The sequence below is a fragment of the Caloenas nicobarica genome, chromosome 14 (assembly GCF_036013445.1).
Source record: "Caloenas nicobarica isolate bCalNic1 chromosome 14, bCalNic1.hap1, whole genome shotgun sequence".
Classification (NCBI taxonomy): Eukaryota; Metazoa; Chordata; class Aves; order Columbiformes; family Columbidae; genus Caloenas; species Caloenas nicobarica.
Genome location: NC_088258.1, coordinates 16,327,489 through 16,340,602, shown reverse-complemented (window position 1 = coordinate 16,340,602; position 13,114 = coordinate 16,327,489). Strand labels below are relative to the sequence as shown.

Sequence of the window (13,114 nt, the reverse complement as noted above, 5' to 3'; positions counted from 1 at the left end):
ACCGCGGAGGAAGCGGAGTTACATCTTTTACCTCTTTAATAGCATCATCTCCTATTAATGGCTTCCTTTAAAAGCAATAACCATCCTTTGGTCTCCGTTCATTCCTTGCTCTGATATATTTCTCTGTTTGAAGCCTGAGTTTCTATTCAGCAGAAAATCATTAAAGGAATATAGGAGTTTCCTTTCACAATAAATCTGTTAACAAAAAATTAACTGGCCTAAGGACTTGCATGCTTGATGTTTAAAGAAAAGCCTGTTTGCATCCAGCTCATTGAATAAATTGTTTAAAATCTTTCCATCCCTGTGTAAACACCTCCCTTGTAGCGAAGCCAAGGTCAGCAGTGAGTTGCTGATGCAGTTCTGCTCATGCAACTTACAGCTGCCTGGAGGGGAAGGGGCTCTTATTGCTGCATCCCATTTCCATAAGGCTCCAAAAGAGTTCAGGCACGAGAAATTTGCTTTTCTAGGCTGGTTTATTTCCTGTCTCACCTCTTTAAATGTCTGCCTGGTGAGTCCTCCCTGAGGCCAGGGAATTTCTGAGGGAGGATAATGAGCTGGAGCAGCTGGTAAGAAAGCAGGCAGCGCGGTCCATGGTGATGGCACAGGGGGCTGGCGGTGGCACAGGGACCTGCAGCCCCTGCTCCAGGGCTCCGAGTCGCCCATGACTCCAAAATACGCAGGATATGGAGGGCTGACCATAGACACATCTGTCTGTACATTCTATCACTGTCGTGGGTTTCTCAAACATACGGTATGTGTAATTACGAGACTACCTGTGCTCTCGTGTGTGCCTGCAGTGTAAATACATAACCAAGAATTGGTGTATTTGCAAGTCCTTTATAAGAGATTCAAAGAACTGTAATACTCGTTCAGTGACAGCGCTATAGATAACGTATGTTCGGTATCTGTGCAAACAGTCTGTTAGGATTCAAATAACTATTTACACACAAAGCTCCTAAAGGTTGTTACAAATGCGTATGCATCAAATGTCATCGTGTACCAGTCTTGTGTGTTAAGGAATCCTTATTTTTTCCCCTTAAAGGACAGCAGTGCTGATTCAGAGACTCAGAAAACTTCTGTGTACTCAAGTTACAGGCGTGCATTTCTCGAAAGCCCTGGGAATATTTTCCCCCTAAAACCAAGACCAAAGCTTCATACAGAATAATCAGTTCTCAGGGCTGAACTGGGTGTAGAAAGGGTTTGCTAAAGTTTTCCTGATACTTGTGATCCTCTATAGGCTTCTATCTCTGCCACAAAGGGTCCATACAATCCAGGGTCCAATAATCTGGATGAGAAAATAAAAGAGGGAAATAAAATATCAAGACAGGAGTGACAGAGATTATGTTCTGAGGGTTACTAGCTAGCAAATTAAGGGTGAAAATTTACACTTGTGATGGATTTCTAGTGGAGAAAGTGGAAGAATTGCTTTGAAGAGTCTTGCTGTTCTGACAGAAACCCACTGGCTGTAGAAACAGAGGAAGAACAGTAGCAAACCCCAACAAGACAGCCCACTTCTCCACTGCTATTTCAGTCTGGTTCAGTCTTTGCGATCTCAAGCAGGGGAGAAGAGAAACTTAAAGCTGAATTCACTGGCAAAGCAGCGTGTGCACTCGCCATGTTTCAGGGGAAGGCGAGGGAGAGAGCAGCTCTCCGCTCCCTCTTCCAGTGTTTTATTCCATGCAAAACCAAACTGCTGAAATACAATACTCCCATCAAGGAGGGCAGTGCTTGGGAACCCTTTGCAAATGTGTCTGCTGTGCTCCCAGATTGTCATTGGGGATCCCTGGTTTTAAAGACAAGTCCTGGTGGAAATTCAGCAAGGTCTGGATATGCTGGAAACTGCTCCTGCTTTCCCCAGTTGCTGCTGGCGTGGCGCAGGGAGCCGCTCGGCTGCGAGCGCAGAGGAAATGAGTCATTCCTCTATTTCTGTGCAAAAGCCGTCTCTGTGCTGTGCAGTGTATTTAGGAATATATTCTTACGGCTTCTTGGAAATTCACCTCCTAGGACCACGTTGAGGCACACAAACGTCGGTGTGTTAACAGGCGTGTTGCAGGCTTGCGCTTGATTTTCAATAGGTTGTGTAGGTTCGGTTTCTGCGGGGGTTGTTCAGGGTCTCTCAGCTCCAGGTCTGTCTGCGGGTGGAGCGGCCGCTGCTGGAGGAGGTTGTATGAGGGTGTTCATGTGTCTTCTGAGCATCTGATTTCGTCATACGTGCTTGGAGGCTTGTCAAAGCGTGTTTCAAAAAGAAGAAACTCACTAGTCATAAGGATTGTGAATCATGGGCACTTCTCCAAAAAGCGTTTCTGCACGGGGCCTGGAAGTGTTTTCCCAGCCATTCAGACCCTAGCAATGCAAATGACATCTGAATATTAAAAAATAAAAAAGGGGGTGAGTGGGAGAAGAACAGCAGTAGACTCCGACGAACTGCTAAACCCATTTACCCACTTTGATTTCAGCGTGGTGTTTCCCAGGCGTGCCGCTGGCTGTGGCCGGGGTGGCTGGTGAAGAGGCAGCGGATGAATGGGGCTCTGCCTGGTCACAGCATCAGTCGTCCGTCGCTGCCCTGCCCGCCGGGTCACTAAGTGAAGCAGACTTGCACTTGGTTGTAACTGCTGCGAGAGCGCAGGAGATCTGGGTAAGAATTTGGCAAATTGTCTGTTTTCAAATCTCAACAAGAGTCTAACTTGTCCAGGAGCGTAGCAAGTCTTGGCCAAAGCTTTGTGTGTGCCTAAGGATGAGTTTCTTGGCTCCTTGAGTGGCTGCCTGCCCTGAAGTGTGGGGTCTTGGCGATGTCCTGCACCTGCCTGGGAGCACCAGGCCCAGCGGAGCAGCGGCATTTACCCCTCGCGTTTTACAGGTGCTCCTTAAAATGTTCCCTCTTCCAGGATAAAGACATGGTGGGAGGGAGGCCGGTAGCAAAACACACTGACTTGGGTGGTTTGCTCCTTGGAAATGCTGGTAGTGCTCACAAAAACTGTGCAAATCCAGAGCTGGTGTGAGCAGTGGAGTTTTAAATTTGGGGTTTTAAATTTGCTCCTTGGGGTTTTAAATTTGCTCATTCTCATTACCCAAAATATTTATAGGGGCACATAACGAGCTTTCAACACTCAATTCCTCAAGGAAGAATTGTTACGGTCTTCCAAAGTGATCCCTGTGTTAAGTGGCAATTAAGAGCTAATTATAATGAGATGCTGCGGGATGAAATTAGTATCCAGCTTCGAGTGACAACAGAAATATCCGTGTAGATAAGCTGGGGGGGAGATGGTGGGATAAAGGGGAAATGAGGGACTTTGCTGTCTGCGAAGGGACTTGCTGCGCTGCGAGGAGCGGCTGGTGCATCGCCTGGGCTGGATGGTCATCAGGAGAGTCAGCCCTCGATGGGAAACGTGACCGCCTTGCTGGGAGCTGACTCTGGGATTTGCATGAACTTCTTTGGCCAAAGCCTCCAGGCCCCGTATCTTTTGTGGTAGGATGTGGTTTGAGCCCCACTTTCTGCATCCTGAAATGCTGGCTGGTGAAAGTGCTGTTCACCCACTCACGGCAGCTGAAGGGCCACAACAAAAGGTACCTCAAAAGGGCGGTTTCAGTGGTGAAATTCGGCTGATAAAGACCTTTATAATGAGACTTTCATACCAAAGGGCGCCAGGAGTGCGACAGTTTGAGTATCTGTTTGCCTGACTGCCATTGAAGTAGCTCCGTGTGAAGTGCGCAGGTATTTTATTTGAATACGAATTCTTGCTCTCAGTGGTTAGCGGCGACAGCTGTCCCAGAAACATGCGAGGTGCAGAGCAGAAGTTGGTTTTGGGTGGAAAATGTGCCGCTCTGATTGAACACAAGAGCCTGCACATGCCGCTTGACGCCATCCTGGCTGCTCTGGCATGTCTTTGCCCATCGAGAGCAACGAGGGCTCGTTTGCAGCAAATTTGTGCTGCTAATGAGGTTCCTGGGTCAATGCCAGAAAAGGGATGTCACAGGGAGGAGGGGGGCAAGGCTCGGGAAAGGGCTCATGCAGCCCTTGGCTCATCTAAACCGCTGTCGGGAGGTCCGTGGCCATGCGGTGAGTCACCCGTGATGGCAGGTGACGCTGGCTGGGCTGTGGCACAGCGAGCTGGACCCACAGCAGGACATTGCTGAGCAACACCGACGCCTTCCCCGGCGGCATCGCTTGGCCAGCTGGGCAAAAAATGAGGGAGCAAATGTGTTGCTGTCTAATCTATAAGAACAGGTTTCTCCAGTCACACGCGCAGCAGCAAGGAGGAATTTTATCACCTGGGTTTGAGCAGCTCCTGCAGATTTTTATGTATGAGGTTGGTTTGGTCTGTGCTGAAGAAGGGTTTGTCTTCCAAGTGCGGCTCTGAACCTGAACGGCAGAGAGCACAGCGTGTTGCTCTGTGTAGTGATTTTGGTTTCCAGAGAAGAGATTCCCCATGAGAAGGAAATTTTAATTCAGAAAGGACTTGGTTCATTTATGTTGGTTGCATTTAGCTGAATGGATAGACTCCCTCTTCAGCATCCTACATCCTAGTGAAAACACTGCAGGGTAACCTCACAGGAATGGAGTGTAGGGGGAAAAAAAGGAACAGAAATGGGTAAAACCGAGGTCCCTATGAGGCAGAAATATTCAGTAATTCCCTGTATTTCTGAGCTTATAGCACCGCAGTGCTTTAGAATGCAAATTACCCCTTTAACCCACCCAGTTTAGCTCTTCTGTGTAATCCAGTATTTTGCACATCTGCTTAATGAGATGGGAAAACCAGATGTAACGGTCACTGTTGCTGCGAGGGGATGGTTGGAAAAGGAGCCTTTTGTAATAAAAATAGCCCTGCCCTTTTGAACTTGTTGAATTCTGGAGCTGACATGGGCATGTTTTGGCAAACGATGACTTGGTATTTGCAACTCGATGATTCTCACCTCCTTCCTGTAGCTGTTGCTTCTCAGCTCAGAAGTGGATTTTATTGCTGCTGATATTGTTTTCTTCCAAAAGCTTTAAGCAATCTCTATTTTTCTGGTTTGGTCATTTGTTTCATAATTTAAAACTTTTCTCTTACCAGTGATATTTAAATGGTTTGGGGTAACTTTTGCTACGTTTTACAGCTGCACAGCCCCGGGGCTCAGTTTGAAAGCCTTGCTGGTTTTAGCTGAAGAAAGTGTGCTTGACCACATCTGGTTCTGCATTAACTGACGTCTTTAGGCCACTGCTGGAAAGGAGAAAACTGTAAGTGCCAATTCCTCCCCCTCCTTTTTCTAGGTTTGATATAGTTTTTAACATTCATATGAATAGGAAAAAAAAAATAAATTGTGACTTATTAAATTAGTGTGAATCAAATAAGAAGAGTCGTAGCAGTTATTCAAACAACCTCCAGACATAAGACACTTCTAAAATAAGTCGTTGGTGAGTCTGTAACGCAGCCAGGGGTCTTGGCGTTTATCTCACAACTTTATCCTTGGGTCTCAGAGAGACCTGGAGCGAGTGTGAGACTGAGTTTGCCTTATTCTAGAAAATCCCCCACACCGAACTTTTTAGGAGATATTCTCTTACTTTTTAAAGTAGGCGCTGGAAGTATCTTGAGTATCTTTATCTCTAAAGCTGTGTCACTTTGGAGCCCTGGGTTGTGTCCCCCATTTGCTCAGCCCCCCTCGCTGGGGTTGCCCTTGGGATGCTGTGTCTGCAGCTCCATCCCGCTGCTCTGGGTAGGAACGACTCCCTGCTGCTGGATTTGCCCTCCTGAGCATCGGGGATACTGCTTCTGGGCTTCAGAAAGGCTGATCTCGCTCATTTCTCAGTCATTAGATTAAAACAAACACTAAGTAGAATTTTTCTGTAAAAATAGAGGTCACTTCCTTAGGAATTTACTTCAGTGGGGACTGTGAGATATTTTCTCTGTAATGATTTGTGTTACAAAAATAGCTCTGTCGTATGTCTGCAAACAGTTAGAAACGTGAGCCTGGAAAAGAAATCTAGAAGCTAACTCCTCAAGCCTCCAACCAGAATAAACCAGTCGTAAGCAAAATGAATTTAAAAAGTAACTGAAAAACTGAACCTCCCTATAAATACAACGTTCTCTCCTTGGAAGTCTGAAAATACTCTGGGCTTTTTAGCATGACCCAAAGTGTGCCGTACCCAAGCTCTTTTGGCCTCAATGCGGGGACTGAGTTCCAAAGCAGAAGAGTCCTGGCAGCACCACGTCTTCTCCAGAGAACTCTGCAGAGAAATCTGCCGCTGGAACGGCAGCGAGCCGGGGACCCGGGAGGCGCGGGCCACACAGCTCCTGGCTGCACTGCAGAATCACGGCGTGCAGAGAACAGGACCTCAAATCACATTTACACCTGACCTTGCACTCGCCGCTTGCCTTCAACTCCAGCAGCTGATGGCACTCGGCTCGCGCGTAGTGACAATGTGTGGAGTCACCAAGGGCTCTGCTGTGAGGGGACCAGGGCTGAGACTAGTCAGTGAAGGGACTAGTGCTGAGACTAGTCTGTGAGGGACTAGTGCTGAGACTAGTCAGTGAGGGGACCAGTGCTGAGACTAGTCAGTGAGGGACTAGTGCTGAGACTAGCCAGTGAGGGACTAGTGCTGAGACTAGTCTGTGAGGGACTAGTGCTGAGACTAGTCAGTGAGGGGACCAGTGCTGAGACTAGTCAGTGAATGGACTAGTGCTGAGACTAGCCAGTGAGGGACTAGTGCTGAGACTAGTCTGTGAGGGACTAGTGCTGAGACTAGTCAGTGAGGGGACCAGTGGTGAGACTAGTCAGTGAGGGGACCAGTGGTGAGACTAGTCAGTGAAGGGACCGGTGCTGAGACTAGTCAGTGAGGGGACCAGTGCTGAGACTAGTCAGTGAATGGACTAGTGCTGAGACTAGTCAGTGAGGGGACCAGTGCTGAGACTAGTCAGTGAAGGGACCGGTGCTGAGACTAGTCAGTGAGGGGACCAGTGGTGAGACTAGTCAGTGAAGGGACCGGTGCTGAGACTAGTCAGTGAGGGGACCGGTGCTGAGACTAGTCAGTGAATGGACTAGTGCTGAGACTAGTCAGTGAGGGGACCAGTGCTGAGACTAGTCAGTGAAGGGACCGGTGCTGAGACTAGTCAGTGAGGGGACCGGTGCTGAGACTAGTCAGTGAATGGACTAGTGCTGAGACTAGTCAGTGAGGGGACCAGTGCTGAGACTAGTCAGTGAAGGGACCGGTGCTGAGACTAGTCAGTGAGGGGACCGGTGCTGAGACTAGTCAGCATGTTGGAACCCAGTGCGACTCAATCGCGACAGGTCCCTCCAGGGCCAGGTTTCCTTTGAGCTGGAACGTGGATTCGACTGCTTGACACAATAATCCACGGTTCTGCTCCCTGGGAGGCTCTGTGCCCTTTGGCTGCCGTTTTCATCGCTGTTTACTATAGAAATAGCTTTAGTAGATTATGCTGCGTCATTCAGTTCCCTGGCAGAATGTATGTTAAAGGCAAAATAGAAAGTGTGTGAGTGCAAGAGAGTAGCTGTAATTTTTATAGCATAAGCAAGGCCATCATAAATTGCATGAGGCAATGAGGATCTGAGGATTTCAGATCAAATTTGGCCACTTTATCTGGAGACATAAGAAAAGAGAAAAATGTGCTTTTACTGATATTGGCAATTAGGGAGCTGCCAGGTGGCCAGTTAATAACCCAGATGGGCGGCAGAAGATGCAGCATCAGCAGAGGCTGTTTCTGGAGGGAGGCAGAGCAGAGATTTCCAGGCACAGCGACAAGCCAGGCAGTGCTGGCTGTTTCCTCCTGGCTACGGGCGTGAATCAGGTACAGGAGATGTGACAAGAGGGAGATCCCGGGTAGGTAATGCCAAACCAGAGGGGCATAAGAGCTTAGGGAAACTGCAGGGAAGGAAGACGTAAACCAATGTAATCTGAAGAGCAGTTGGCCACTGAAAACGCAGGAGCCTGGGAAGCGGTATCTTGGCTTTGAATCGGGCATATTCACAGGCGTTGATGGGCTAATTTAGAGACGGCTGAGACCAAAGGCTGGATGAGTCATGGAAATAGGTTGTAGCACCTTCCCCTTTTGCCGCTAGCTGGAATCTGTGTCTGTCACACTGGGGTCAGCCCAGCTCCTGATGGAAACTGCATCATCGCTGGCACAAGACCCGCTGCAGTGACCCTCGTGTGCCCCAAGGGACCAGAGCTGGGGACGGAGGTGCTGGGAGGGTCAGGCTGGTGTCTGAGCCCTGGAGCACACCAGGAATGATCTGGGAGAAGCGGATCACCTTCCCCTGCTCCAAACAAAGCTGTCTGGGCACGCTGCTACAGGGGAACTGGGGAGAAGGGAGTGAAGGGACCAGCACATGAGCTTGGGCGGCAGCCAGCGGGGTTTAGCTCGCACCTTTGCCATCAGCAGGGAGCAGAATTCAGCTCAGGTCACTTGAGGCGTTTTCTGCACTTGTAACAAAGCACGATGCACACCCTGACACTGAGTCAGTCCCAGAGCTAGAATAAATACAGGTTCCTGCTGCAAGTCCAAGCTATTCCTTGCTGCCCAAAGGCTCTGAAGTGTGGGGCCAGCACGGCAGAGCTGTCCTGCCCCAGAGCAAACCCGCCTGCACTGCACAGCGGGCTCTGCTGGGGCACAGCGGCGGCAAAGGCAGGTGAGCGGAGTTGCTGCTTCCCGCTGTGGCAGCTGGGGTAGATCTGCTGCTCACAGCCTGGTCTGCACTCCCAGATAAGGGGTTTTACCCACTTTTCCCCCTTTATGTGCCACTCCACTGCCTGGCGTCTCTGCATCAGTGCCTGCCGGCCCTTTGTCTCTCCTGGGTGAAGGCCACAGGGGATGATCCTGCTCCCAGTTGCCCAGAACTTCTTGAATAAAACCTCAGGGACTTGCCTCTTCAGAGTACAAATGCCAAGGTAGAAAAACGCCTGAAAAACCACAGAGGGAAACTGCAATTCCGTGAAACCACAAGACAATCATGTTGCTAGAGACTGCTCTGGAAGAGCGACTCTAAGGTGCTTTTGTTGGAAGGATGATGCTCTGGGGAACAAAGCTAATCCTGTAATGACGAGAGAAGCTGGACCTTTATGGGCTGCCAACAGCAGTGGGGAAGCACAGGCTGCAGTGGCTTGCTGTTTATAAAAAAATCTGAAGAAACTTATTTTTAGGTAGAGTGGTAGCTGGCTATTCCAGCAGGCTCGAGTGATGATGATAAGGGCTTGGCACACTAACAGCAGGGTAGGACATCGCATCATATCTTGCACCGCCACTTTTCTCCTTGCTTTCCCCCTTGCAGCAGGCAGCACTGCCAATCGCTTCAGGAGGATTCAAATTAAAATCCTTTGAAATAGCCATCCGATTTATTTTCTTTCCTTTCTTTCTCCACTTTTCAGAGTGATGCTCTTCCCTCTTAACTTTAAGGCATGAAGCAGCTGAAAGCCTTTGACTGGGGTTTGGAAGACATGTGGACATGGCATTTGGAATAGTAGCAGCCCTGGATCTGGTTTGTCAGAAGCTGCTGAACTGATTTGCTGTGCTGGAGGTAGATTTTGCTACTTGCTGGGCTGTTTGTAATGATTCAAGCGCATGCTCTGGCTGATGTTATTCCCGATGTATATTAATATCAACAAGAACAGAAATCTATCATAAAATCATGTTCTGCAAAAGCACTGTTAATTACCTTGTTTTCTGTGTTGAGCTGTTGCATTTGCAAGCCTCGCCATCTGCACTGCAGCCATTCCATGTGGGAAGTATGGAATGTCTTATCAGACACAGAGCGTGTACAGCAAAGGACATCCAAAGGTTATGTTGTCATCATGTCAAATGGGTCTGTTTATTCTGAGTGCTGTAGCTGCAGAGCTTAATCAGAGCATCAGCCATATGCAGATTTGAAATTAGATTTTACAATAACCACCTGTCTGCTGTTTTGAATCCATCATTTTCTTTGCATTTGAGCTGTGTTTGCTAAGTGAATATATTTGCTGTGAGAATGTAATCTAAAAGCCTTCATGCAACAGTGTAAAAGGCACTTAAACGTATGTATGAGTGCGCGAGGGAAGCACATCTGTCTTACAGCTTTGTACCGCGGTCTGCTGCTAAAGCATGTGAAATCATTCCCTGTAAAAATCAACGCTATTAGCAACCCCCCCTATAAAACTTCATTCTTTTGCTCTTCTTTTTGGGTTCATACTGCTTTTATGTGTCAGCCCAAAAAAAGTCAGTGACAGCTGACGCAACATTGGATCTTCCTTTCTCTGTCCTAAATGTTTCTTAAAGAGTGAGAACAAACATGCGCATAGTATTTATATAGCAAGGCATGCCGTAGTTTTTGTGACTCACAGCGTTCTGCCTTTAAGGAGTCAAAAAAATCTGCCTGAAAAGTTTAAGCCTCTCTGCACCATGTTGTAGCATGGAAAAAAAAAAAATTCCATGTGTTCACTTATTGCAAGCTGCATCGCGGTGGTGGTGAGTCAAGATGAAAAGAGCAACGATATTCAAAGTAAAGGCTGACATTTTAAACACTGGCACTTGGAAGGAAGTGGAACTAAAAAGAATTGGACAGTAAAAATTGACAAACAACTTGTACCACTGTTTAATCATATGCTCGAAACTGCCTCAAACAAATAAGTACTACAGGCTTTTTTCTTGCTTATCTTCACTGTGGTAATTATTCTTCTAAAGCAGTAGCTGCTCTCCCTGGGGAAAAAGAGAATTTATTTTTTTAACTCAAGATATGGCCCTTCCCACGAAAGCCAACGGGACTTTTTCATTGAATTCAGTGAGAACTTAAATGGGCCGTTAAATGAGACCAGGAATGCAAGAGCTTTCCAAAGCCGTCCTGCCCCAGCGGCTCCCGGGGAGCAGCGGTGACCCCGGGTTTGTGTTGTACTTCTGCAGAGCGGGAGCGATTTTACCATTCCGGTGTTTTCACCGTAGCGAACTGAACCGTCGCAGGGTTGGCGTGACTCAGGGAAGTGCCCTTAGCGCGCGACTGCCGCCTGTCCCCTGCGCTGAGCCGCCAACCTGCCGCGGCTTCAGGTCAGTTCTCCTGCTTGGAAGGTGCTGGAAGCGCAGCCGGAGTCTCCCCCAAAGCTGAGGGAAGGAGCCGATGTTCACAGCCGCGCATTGGGAATCCTCTAATTTGTGTGGTACTGAGGTGGTGCTCGAGAGGAACAGCCCCAAATCTCCACCTTTCCTGTGCTTTCCCTTCCCAAGAGTTTGCCCTTTCCTCGAGCCCAGCCGCGCATGTGCTGGGGTTTGCCAATGGACCACCAAGCCCATCCACAAGCACAAGGAGATGCGTGGGCTGACATCGGCCGGGTGGAAGAGTCGTGGTCGTGGCAAGGGCCACAAATTCCACCACACCATTGGTGGCTCACATCGTGCTGCCTGGAAAAGACGCGCTACCCTGCAGCTGCACTGTTACCACTAGTTTTTGTAAACTTAATGATCTAATAAAGCTGATGTGGGTTGTTGAATTTAACAAGTGCTTCTGCTGCTTATTGGTTTATGTGGACAAGCGTAGAATTCTCCGTGAGTTCAGTTGTTTCCGTATTTTGAAAGGTTTTTCTCTGGCTAGGACCTGCTATCGGCAGCACGGGGACACGAAGCGCAGCGAGGTGATGCTCAGTGCGGTCTGTGAGATCAACGCTCGCTGCTTACACCAGCTCCTCATCCTCGGTTGGGAAGACGCGAGTGCGTATGTTCTAACTTTGTTCACTCGAGCTGATGAAACCGCCTTCACCCTGTTGAAACTGTGGTGTTCTTACAGCATCTTCTGTGCCAGAGCGCTCCTTGGAAAAAAACAGCGCTATAGAAGCCGCGTTCTCAGCCGAGGCCGCCGCTCCGCACGGACGTGCCTGCGCTGCCGGCGGCTCCGCGGGGGCCGGGCCGTGTCCCCCCGCGCCCAGGAGGGGTTTCCAGCCCTGAATTTCCGCGCCGGGCCCTCTGGAGGTCAGTGTTTGCCCGCGCTGCAGCGGACCTGTTGCGCCCGCGGCTGGCGGAGGCTCCGCGGGCAGGGCCGGGCGGGATCCCGCCTGCTCCGAGCCTCCGCCGGCCCCTCGGAGCGCCCACCCCGCCTCCCCGCGCCGCTCAGCCGCGGGGCGCGGCGGGTGTGCCCGCGCTGACGGCCCCCGCGGTGGCTGCGCGGCCGCGGAGCGCCGGCGGGGCCGTTCCTCGCCCGCGGGGGGGCTGCGGCCGCCCCCCCGCCCGGGGCGGTGCCGCTCCGCGGGGCGGATCGCGGCGCCGCGGCTGCAGGAGCGCGGCGGGAGGCGCCGTGCGCGCCCCGCGGAAGATGGCGTACATCCAGGTGGGTGCGGAGCGGCCCCGGGCGGGGCCGGGGGGTGTCCGGGGCGACCCCCCGCTCCGTCTGCGGGGCGGGTGCCGGTGCCGCGGCGGGTCCCCCCCCGTGCTCTTTGCCCGGGGCGGGTGCCCAACTTCGGGGTAACTTCTGGGGAGGAGTTCCCGGCGGCGGCAGCGGCCCCGGCGACGGGCAGGCGGGGCCGGGGCAGGAGCGGGGCTCGCCGGCTGCTGCTCCGGGGAGGCGCCCGGGTAGGAGCGCGGCCCCGGGGGGCGGGCAGCCCTGGGCTCTCTCTGCCCTTTGCTGGGGCAGTGGGGTGGCCCCAGGTGCGGGTGAGGGCGGCCTAAGCCTGCACAAGCACTTCTTGGGGGCAGGAGGATGCTAAACCCCGCGGCAGACCGAGGTGCGCTGGGAGCTTCATCGGTGCCTCCGGCCCGGCACAGCCCGGCGGGGTGGGGGTCACAGGCGCCCTGGGCTGGAGCTCGCCCCAGCCCTCGGCGTGATGGCTGGGATCCCCTTCCCCCCCAGCATTGTGAGGCTGAATTAAATTTGGGGCTGGTTTAAAGCCTGAGAGATTTTTCCCTCCGGCCCTGCGGTTCCCAGCTGCCCGTTTTCCATCTGTAGCTCCGAAAGCTGCCGCCCAGTTTTAAGATAAACCCGAGTGGAGCGTTTTCAGCTGCGCGGGGAGTCCGGGCACTGGGGTGTTGACAGAGCCACCCGTGACCCCCGTCCCGCGGGGCCGTGGCCACCGCCGTGTCCCCCCGGCCCCTTCCCGCTCGGGCGGTGCCCCCAGGGCGGGTGGAGCTCCCGGGGCCCCTCGGTTCGGCAGGACCTCGAGTGGGTCCGGGTG

General features: G+C 51.3%; 1 protein-coding gene across 1 annotated transcript in view; it reads left to right on the top strand.

The window, feature by feature from the left end:
• Positions 1 to 12,205: 12,205 nt before the first annotated feature.
• The window catches only part of SYT17 (synaptotagmin 17), a 45,639-nt gene continuing 44,730 nt past the window's right edge, over positions 12,206 to 13,114 (top strand). Inside the window, exon 1 of the mRNA XM_065644874.1 lies at positions 12,206 to 12,273. Coding sequence (XP_065500946.1) covers positions 12,259 to 12,273 — 15 coding nt within the window. The 5' untranslated portion in view covers positions 12,206 to 12,258. The remainder of the gene's footprint in view (positions 12,274 to 13,114) is intronic.